General features: G+C 36.3%; 1 protein-coding gene across 1 annotated transcript in view; it reads right to left on the minus strand.

Moving 5' to 3' along the window:
• The window catches only part of HEATR3 (HEAT repeat containing 3), a 39074-nt gene extending 30118 nt beyond the window's left edge, over positions 1-8956 (minus strand). Inside the window, exons 1-5 of the mRNA XM_044664161.1 lie at positions 8834-8956; positions 8440-8612; positions 5258-5345; positions 3669-3781; positions 841-950 (exon numbers count right to left, since the gene is read on the minus strand). Of these exons, the coding sequence (XP_044520096.1) occupies positions 841-950; positions 3669-3781; positions 5258-5345; positions 8440-8612; positions 8834-8956 (607 nt within the window). The remainder of the gene's footprint in view (positions 1-840; positions 951-3668; positions 3782-5257; positions 5346-8439; positions 8613-8833) is intronic.
• Between the last annotated feature and the right edge of the window lie 1705 nt (positions 8957-10661).

Raw genomic sequence — 10661 nt, forward strand, 5'->3', positions numbered from 1 at the left:
ATAAGAGTGGCAGCTTTTTATTAAGTCCCTTAAATTCATTTTAAAAATTAGTTAATATGTTGCTATCGTTGTTTTTAAAGCATAACAACTGCAGGTATAATTTCCCTTTTTAAAAAAAATGTCCTCACATACCTTTCTGGAGAAAGTAGAAAGAAATGTGGTAATCAATGGAAATTTATTTTAAAATGTTTTAATTAAAAACATCCTCATCAATATATTATTTCTCTCTTTTGCACTTCTATATCTTCTCCCTTTTGAGAGGAAAATTCATCACTTTTGCCCTTCTAAAAGAAAATCGGTTGTTGTCAAATAGGGTTTAAGTGGAATGTGCCATATTCTTGTCAGGGAAAACAAATAGTTGAATCAAAGAGCAGCTAAATGCTTACCATTCTTTACTGTAGAGGGGAGAAAGGAGCAAGGCAAGAGTTCATCAGAATATCCTTATTCTACTCCCAATCAAATATTACTGATTCTTCTCGCCCCCTATCTTTATTTCCTCTCATCACTTCTAGGTTGGAAGAGGAAAAAACTGAATTCAGCTAGCTTTCTCAGTGACCACTCTTTAACTCTGCATAATCATAATTTTGTAAGAGGGATATAAATATCAAAGATTAATGATTATAGTTAAAGAGGGTAGAAAACAAGGACTCAAATTTTATACCTCCTCTTTTTAAAGTGAGAGTGGTGGTGGTTTATTTAAGTAAATACAATAAGATCAAACTAATAACTGTTACTTTTATACATTAAAGAATAAACATGTAAGTTCTATGAAAACTCCCCCCCACACACACACCACTATACTGTAAATACTTAATAAACCATCACTTTTTCTTCACTTACCTACTGAAATAGCCAGGTCAACATTGGTGGAAAACCTACTTAAATATTTTAATACAATCTCCAAGCACCCTTCTTTGTTGAATATAGATACTGCTCTACTACTGCATTCACTAAATTAAAGGGGGGAAAAAAAGTTTTACTATTCACATTTTAACATGAAAAAGCCAAGCACATATAAACCCATGAACTAGCAAATTTTAAAATTAGGTAACAAGTTTAAAATATTAAAATGACTACCTGGACTTATTAAAGGAAACTATGAAGTGAAAAAAGGTATAAAGGAATAATTTTGAACACTACACAATTCAATTATAGTTTAAACCTCAGGTACAATCTATGTTCTAAGAGACTTTAAAAACAAAAATGGCCCAAAGTTAATATTCTTAACGAAGACTAAAATTGTCATTAATAAAACACAGCTACTCCATCCAAAAATTAAAAAGTCACTTACATCCATATTATGTCAACATCTAAATAACAGAAATATTCAATTATCTTTTTGCATATATGCAAATACACAAAGAAAACTAACATGGTCTTCAACAAAAAAAAAAACTCTAAAGTTGGGAATTTTTCTGTTACTTAGGCTTCCACTGAATTCCTAAAGCTATGTCTTATTATGACAAGTACATGGTCTTTGGTTCTTATATCAGTAGTGTTTTCTTTGGCATCTACGGACCAGCCTAATTTCAAAACCTTCTGACTTCTCACCAGATTTGCAAATTTTGTTAACAAAAATTCATGAAAAATCTAGTGAGGTGGAAAGATTACAATCTCTATTGGAAGGACAAGCAATTTTGATGAAACCATAGATCTACTGACATATTTTTAGAACTTTAATTTTACTTAAAAAATATGCCACATGCTCAATATGTATAAATTATTGTACTAGATGTTTCTGGATCAGAGACAATTATTCATGCTTTCAAGTTGACAAATACTGTAGAGTTACAACAGATACACAAATAAGTACTTAAAGGGAAAAAGAACACATTAATCTGAGGGATCAGTGAAGGCTTCAGAGTCTATAGCACCCTAAATGAATGTTAAAGGAATTTGTTAAAGGATATTGAGGAGAAAGTGTGTTCCAGGTTATGAGAGATGAAGTCTTGGGTTGATTGCACTAAGGTAGATGATATGTTGAATTGAATGGAACATTTAGTTGTCCAATATGACTAGAGTGTAATGTGAAGAGGAGAAGATGGAATAATATGAGAAGGGCTCAAATCCAAGGCTGAGAAGTTTATATTTTCTCTTAGAGGTCACTGATTGCTTCTGAGCAGGGTAGTGATACATTTAGACCTATGGTTTAGGAAAATTATTTTGACAACTATGAAAGACAGCCTGGAAAGAGCAAACACTAAAAAGCAGGGAAATAAATTAGGCTGTTTCAATAGTCTAGGTGAAAATTTGTTCTCTAGCACAAATTTTGAGAACTATGGATTACCTCCCATGTCATGACAATTTTGTGCTAGATGCTGAGGGGGATACAAACATAGTAGCATTAACTAATTGCTTCCAAGGATTTTTTTGCTACCTTCTAGAGGTATTTTAAAGTCTTCTATACTTATTACTCATTTCTATCAGTTTGCTAAATCTAAATTTCTTTCTTAATATGAATGGAGTTATGGTCAACAGAACCAGGCAGTGGAAAATCTGCATTTAATTTCTATCCTTAAATAACATTCTTTCTACTTAGCTTCCTCCAATTTTCCCCCAGGGAATAAATGCATCTCCCACTTTAATAATGACTCAATTTGGAAATATTTATAGACAGCTTTTTAGAAATTTTAATTCTTTACCACAGAAAAAGAAGTTACTCTTTAGGGTCAGAAGGTATGAATGAAAAGAAGCAACAAAATGTAGAGAAAAAAATGAAGCATGAAAAAACACTTATTGAATATTTGTCATGGTGTGTCCACTATCATTTCTACGCTCCTATAAGGATAGAATGGAGGATCAAACACACGATGTTTTAGTTAGTGGTGTTTGGTTAGTGGTGGGCAGTAGGGTAGTAACTTCTTCCTACTAATTAGCTTCATTATTATGTCAAACTGTCAAAGTATTGCTAGAGAATAATGTACTAGGAATCTTGTGTTTTTTTTCTTACTCTAGTTGCCAAATTAATGCAACTATACTTTACCATGCTTCACATGCCAGACAGAGAATATCAGTCTGCAAAAGATCTGAAGGAGGGTCAATTACTATTGTCTTTAAATATCCAAAGGGGTGTCATGTTGAAAACGGTTTATATATTATATTTTGCTTGGCCCTAAAGAGAGACATAGGATCAACTAGAACATTTCATGATCAATTATAAGACAAAAATTCCCAACAATCATAGCTATACCCCCCCCCCAAAAAAAAGTAATGGGCAGTTCTACAAGGTAATGAGCTAGGACAGTGATGGGCAAACTTTTTAAAGAGGGGGGCCAAAGGAAAGGAAACGCTCATCTGTCAGTCTGTTTCTAAGGCAACTCCTTCGAAGGTTCTTTGTATTGTATCCTACTCATTGTTTTCATCAGATTAGGAATAATGTCCATAGTTTGCCCGTCACTGAGCTAGGAGAATGGGGTAATGAGACAAAGAGAGAGTCAAGTTTCATTGCAATGATATGTTCTCCTGGCAACAGAAGTAACCAGTTCTAGGAAAAGAAAGGTAGGGAACTGGAAATGGAAGAAAGAGCTGATATGAACAAAGAGAACAGGGGTTGGACCATACATAGGACCATTCCATGAGGGGGACCTAGTTTCCCAAAAGAACAAAAAAAAAATTGTAAACTAAGTAATTGTAGTAGAGGTCTACTGTAAATGGAAAGATGCTCTTACCATATATTCCATAGCACATTTACAGCCTCATTAGCTATATCTTCGATATAATTTTTATTCAGATCTTTGTTTTTCTTCAAAGACGCTTCATTGGAATCTAATCCAGCACTACACTGTAATCAAATGCTATCAATTAGTTCCCTGTTTCATAAAAATATGAACACAAAAAACACTAGTATGAAATAGAAAAAGGGATCGAAAATGGTGATTAGGAATGAAGTTAACATGACATTGTGTCAGTTTCACTGAAATTTATTTCCCCTTTTAGGATAAACAAATGAAAATTAAATACCTACAAGTCACAGTAAAATATGGATGTAAAACAATTTTAATTTCAAAGAAAATTAAAAATTAGTTAAGAAATTGAGATATATATATAGCAAAGATGGAAAAAATATACGAGATACTTTTTAAAAGGAATATAAATAGCATGTATTATAAAAAATTGTGTTATTAAATATAAATCATGAAACAATGTAAAAAACAGTAGCACAGAAGTAAATCAAAAGATTACAAAAACTAAAAAACTAGATGACCACTGAATTGTCAAGATACAACTAGACCACGGTCATATAAATTCGAACTATCTTAAAGATAAGGAGTTTTACTTTTTCTATATCATTATGAGGATCAATTTTTCAAAGACAATAATTTTATATAAATGTTTTGTTAGAATGATAAATTGAGAAGAGCAGCCTTTTAAGCCTTTTCAGTTGTAAAGTTTTCAAGAACAAAAAACTAATGCTTTCTCTGGATCAATCATCACAGCCTTCTCATAAAATGAAAAGCCAGGAATATTAAGAAATGATATGTATGCAAACAGTTGTTTTTTTTAAATTTCTGAAAACTATCAAATAGGGTGATGTTAACAAATAAGAATCTATTGTTCATACTGAACACTTATTACAAAAGCTTATGCTCACTATTGGCCAAAGATGCTGAGTTTCTAGCAAACTATTAAATTAATTTTGAATCTTCTTATATTCACATGTAATGAGTTTAAATCTATTTGATATTAAAACATAAAATTGTACGCTTTTTATAGTTCCTACCTGATATTTATACAAATATATAATCATATGTATATATAAAATACACACAACTATTGAAAACAAATGGTCATATTTACAATATAATGTTTCTTTTTATATGTTAGTTATATGTAGTTTCTATCTGGTTTTAACGTGTATTGATAAATTATAAATTAATAATGTATTCATAGATATATAAATAGGTAAAAAAAAAAATGGTATGAAAAGAGACCAAGTAAGATAAAAAGTATTTCCCAAGTCCTAAAGGACACTCTACAGGAGAACTAAGTGTCTACTTAAATAATGAACTTTTCATCTCCACAAAGAGGAAGCCACATAAGTTTATATTTTCAAAAAGTTTACAATTTTAGACTGCCATCCAATATTACCAAAAAAATAAATTTTTTTTTGAACCCTTACCTTCCATCTTGGAGTCAATACTGTGTATTGGCTCCAAGGCAGAAGAGTGATAAGGGTGGGCAATGGGGGTCAAGTGACTTGCCCAGGGTCACACAGCTGGGAAGTGTCTGAGGGCAAAATATTTTTTAAAATACATACCTCTCTTAACAGTGCAACAAGTGGTGTCATGATGTCCTTAGTAACCATGTCATCACAAACTTCAAAACCCCCACAAGCACTGAGATTTCTAAACAAGGAATTAAAATTATTACATTCTATTCTTGGATTAAGTATTACAGTATGTGGTTAACTCTACACTGGAAATATTCATATTTTAAATGGTTCTTAACTTATTTCCTAAGTGACATTATAGGTGGGAAAAAGACAAGCTAGAGAATACAGAAATGGACAGTAGAATGATAAAGGGCCTACAAACTATGCCAAAAAAAGGACAAGTTTACAAAAACAGGCATGTTTAGCCTACAGGAGAAAAGATTTGAAGGGGAACTAGAGAGAGACAAGAAAACAATCTCTAAAAGGAATGTCAGGTGGAAGAGTAACTTTGTCTGGTCCTGGAAAACAGAACTAGGAAAATAACAGAATATTACCAGGTCATATAATTCAGCTCAACATAAGGAAGATCTTCCTAACAAATGAATAAAGAAAGTGATCTACACTGTTATAGAAAGTAGTATGGCAGAAAGTAGATGTAGCACAATTTCTCACACCCTATCCAAGATAAAGGTCAAATGGATCCATGACTTAGACATCACAAATAAGAGGAACAAGAAGGAATTAATTTTTAAATCTCTGAATGAGGGAATATTTCATGACCAAACAAGGGTTAGATAGGATCACCAAAGAAAAAATTAACAATTTTGATTTCACGAAATTAAAAAAATTTTGCACAAACTAAAACAACATAGCCAAAACTAGAAGGAAAGTAGATAACTAGGGGAAAAAAATCTTTACAGCAAGTTTCTCTAATCTCATTTCCAACATCTATAAGGAACTGAATAAAATTCATTTCCAATGGCTATGAATGGGTAGTTTTTTAAAGAAGAAACCCAAGCTATCAAGAATTCAATGAAAAACATATTCTAAATCATCAGTAATTAATTAAAACAACTCTAAAATTCTACCTGCTCAGGAGCATAAATGGAAAATGGCATTATAGAGGGGCTATGGAAAAATAGGCACATTAATGCATGCTGGTGGAGCTATGAACTGGTCTAGCTAGTCTGGGAAGCAATTTAGAACTATGCTCCAAAAGTTACTAAACTGACCTTGACCCAGCAAAACCACTACTAGGCCAAAAGCCAAAAAAAGTCAAAGGAAAAGAGTTCATACATATAAAAATATTTATGGCAGATTTTTTTTTTGTGGTGGCAAGGAATTGGAAACTAAGGGGATATCTATCAACTGAGGAATAGCTAAAGAAATTATGTTACACAAATAATGGAATACTATTGTGCTAGAAGAAACAATAAAGGGTATGGTTTTAAAGAGACTTGGGAAGATTCATATACATAAAGTGAATGGAATCAGGATAACAATTTATACAATATCAATAACAATATTTGAAAGACTTAAGAACTCTAACCAAAACAGTAATGATTTTAGATTTCTAACGATGAAGCATTCTACCCACCTCTCGATAAGAGTGCCGATGAGCTTGGGATGTAGAATGAAACATATTTTTTGGACATGGCTAATGAGGAATATTTTTTTTTTTTGCTTGACTATGCATATTTTGTTACAAGAGTTTTTTCTTCCTTCCTTTTTTTCCCCAGTGGGGAGAAGATAGGGAAAAATAGGTTTTTGTTCATTAAAAAAATTAACATTTAAATTTTTAAAAGTTACAGTATCTTGAGAAGGGTGTTTATGAAGTAGCTGAATGATCATTTGTCAAGAATGAAAGGGATATATGATGTCCTCAGAATTCTTTTAATCTTAAGAATCTAATATTACTACACTTTTCAGAAAGGCATCATAGTGTAGTAAAGGGTCACCCTTAGAGTTTGGAAGACCTGGGTTCAAGACTCCTCTGACTTATCCTTACTAACTATGCAAAAATAACCTCTCAGTGCCACAGGCAACTTTAAAAGACTCTTAAATTACAGAATACCATGGTAAGGTCACTGGTTTTAAATGTCAAGACCAAACTTCAAAATCCCTGCTTCTACTGTGTGATGATGGGCAAGTCACTTAGCCTCTTTATAGCTGTTTCCTTATTTATAAAAAATGAAGGGACTGAACTAGATGATCATTGAAATCCCTTTCCAGATTATAGATTATATGAACTTATGAAGTGATAATCTGTTTTAGAAATAATTTCTATACTGCCAAGTTGCATACAGGAATGAAATAACAGATGTGAATAAAAAAATTAGCTACAGAACCAATTCCTTTGCTTCCATCATTCTGGATTCTCTGGTATAAGAGGAAGGAAAAGTTCCTGACATTGAAAACAATCTGTTCAAACTAGTAGGCAACAAAAAGCAACAGCATTTAAGTGACTATTACACAAACAGGCTCTATACAAAGGTCTAGATATACAAGAAATAGTTTCTACCTACCAGAAGCTCACATTTTAAGATAATAATAATTAACACTTATGTAATTGGCAAAGCACACATTACATGTTATCTGATTTGATCTTCACAATAATCTTGTGAGACAGATGCTATTATTTACATTTTTCAAATAAGAAAATTTTGGAGTGGTTAAATGACTTGCCCAGGATCACACAGCTAGTGTCTAAGGCAGCATTTAAACTCAAAATCCAACACTTTATCCATTATACCATCTAGCTGTCTCCTAATTTATATCTAGTGTCAAATACAAATATAGGTAAATACCAGGCACACATAGATCAAATACAAAGTTAACTCTGGTGGTAACAGTTGGAGATAGGGGGAGGGTGGCTGGATGAAACACCTGAGCCAAAGTATTGAAGGAAATGAGGGAGATCATACCCCATCCCTGAGGATTGAGAGGATCCCTACATTGAAATGGCTCACCTAGTGGGAGTTGCAGATCCTCTACCCCCACCTAGGGATATAAGGATCCCTAACATCTGTGCCCTCATCTGGCTCTGCTAAGGATGAGGTGAAGGAGGCAGATTTCCCCAGGAAAGAGGGATCTGACTCATCCCAGAGAACTAGGGATTCCTACACCGCCCCTCCCCTCCACCCAGGCTCACGGTTCACGGCTCCCCTCACTTGCTTAGCCTAAGGGGTTCGGGGTGGGAGCAAAGGTCACTTTCGCTCCGCCCCCAGCACACCCACCCCTCCCACCCCGGGCCTTTGGACCTTTGCGGCCCCACCCGGTCCACTCACCTCAGGGCGCCGGCCGCAGTCTCCCGCACAGCCAAGCTGGGGTCCAGCAGCAGTGGCCCAAGCTGCCGTACGGCGTTCCTGCGGGTCAAGGCAGAGATGGCGGGTAGCTGCTGCGCCAGCCGCGCCAGCCCCGCACAGGCGCACTCACGCACTTCAGCGCTGGGATGCTGGAGCTGCGGGCAGAAGGGGAGGAGGGGGTGTCAAGAGTCGAGAGGACCCCGAGGGCGACAGTTGAGAAGACGTGCGGGGTGGGGTGAGGGGAGGGGGAGGGGGAGGGGAAGGGAACGGATGAGTACCGCGCGCTCAGCCCTAACCTCTCCACGCGCCCCCGCGCGGCGAAGAGGGGGAAAGGAGAAAGGATGAGGAAAGAGGGATCTGATTTCGGCCGCTTCACCTTTTCTAGGAGCTCCACAGCCGGCGAATCGCCAAGTACGGCCTCCTCATTCTCCGCTGCCTCACGTTCACCCGTGGGAGAGAACGGAGGCCGTTTGAAGCGCTTGGTCTTGCTCTTGCCCATAGCTGCAGCGTCAGCTGGGAGATGCGGAAATCTGCGGAAAGGGCAGCCGAAGGGGTCGGAAACCAAACTTGCAAACCTCAAGAAGTTCAGCTGGATCCGTCGTAATGAACTACAGAGCACACATGGGAAACAGTGCGCAGGCGTGGCGTGAGGGAAGGTGGGGGCTGGGGCTGTTGGCGCAGAGGGCACGCAAGCGTAGAGGAGAGGCAGTAGGAAGTGGGCGGAGACAGAACTTGGTCCCTAAAGCCCATAGGATTTTGTAGGTGGAAGAAGTTAGGATTTTAAGAATGATCGAAGTGGAAAGGACACTAGAATTTATCTACCCTAATCCTGTCGGGTTACAACATCCCCCCCCCCCTCAAATTTGAAGCTTATAGAGATAAAGTCACTTGTCCAATATTGCTCCGTAGCAGAGCTGAAATGCGAACTTGGGTGCTCTGATTTCTAAAGCCCTTTCAACGGCACTATACCACTTCAGGGAAGTTAAGAGGAACATCTCTAAATCTGGAAGAGACGCCACAAAGCAACCAGTCCAAGCTCTTCATTTTACAAGTGAGGAAACTAGACAAAGAGGGCACACGAGGTATTAAGTGATAGAACCAACCATGGAGACTTTAACTCCAAAATCAGTGCTATTTCCCCTTAATTAAAATGATTGTCGTTAAAGGTTTCCCTTTTTTTTCAAACCCTTACCTTCTGCCTTGGAACCAATACTGTGTTGGTTCCAAGCCTGGCTCTCAATCCACTGAGCCACCCAGCTGCCCTTAAAGGTTTCTTTTCCAAATGAATAATAGCTAGTGTCTGGGTCCACTACGGAAGTTAACGGTGCAGTACATTCGAACTTAGGTCTAGATTGGGCTGTCCTTGCTGAAGCTGGAAGGATAATTAGTAAATCAACCATAGTTTAGCACTTTGATTTAGGACTAGAGTTTTACTGAGTGTTAGGGATTTGGGGTTGATGAGCAGTTACTAAAGAGAATGGTTATATTTCCATGCCCATCAAGGATCCAAACCTTTCCTACCCAGCAGAAAATTAAATGCAAAGCCTTCCTGAAAACTGGGTGGAACTGCCTTAGGTTTCTGAAAAGTAGGGAGCAAATTTCTCTCTCTGAATCTCTGTAATTCAGAACCACTCAAAATTATCTTTGCTATCCTTGCCCCTCCCATATCTCTATCTTGTTTTGCCAATCCAGTCCATTGTACTTTTGCAACTCCAGTTAGATTATATTTATATTTATAAACCCTCTCTCATATTAGATCACTTCTTACGTTCCTTACATCTTATTCTATTCTAGGAAACCTGGCTCTCCTAGAATCTTGATCTGCATTGGTAGAGTTATTTTTCCTCACAAGGAATTCCCTAAGTCAATGAAATGGCAAAACCAGTCCTATTCCTTTATCCTGTAAAACAAATACAAAAAATAGCCATTAAAAAGAATAAGATGAAGGTGAAATAATAGAAAAATATCTATAGAAAATAGAAACCTTAAGAGAGAAGTTTATTGAGAAAGTAAATGAGATGATCAAACCTGTTTTTTAGCAAAAACACTGGCAACTGTGTGGATAATAGATTGGAGGAGGGACAAGTTTATGGCAGGAAAAACAAAAAGGAGGCTATTTCCTAAATGCAAGATGTGGTGGTTGTGTATGAATGGAAAGAAGAGAAAGATGTAATTGGGAGATGTTATGAAAGTAGATTTGATAA

Source organism: Gracilinanus agilis, chromosome 2, assembly GCF_016433145.1.
Source record: "Gracilinanus agilis isolate LMUSP501 chromosome 2, AgileGrace, whole genome shotgun sequence".
In the NCBI taxonomy this organism is placed as follows: Eukaryota; Metazoa; Chordata; class Mammalia; order Didelphimorphia; family Didelphidae; genus Gracilinanus; species Gracilinanus agilis.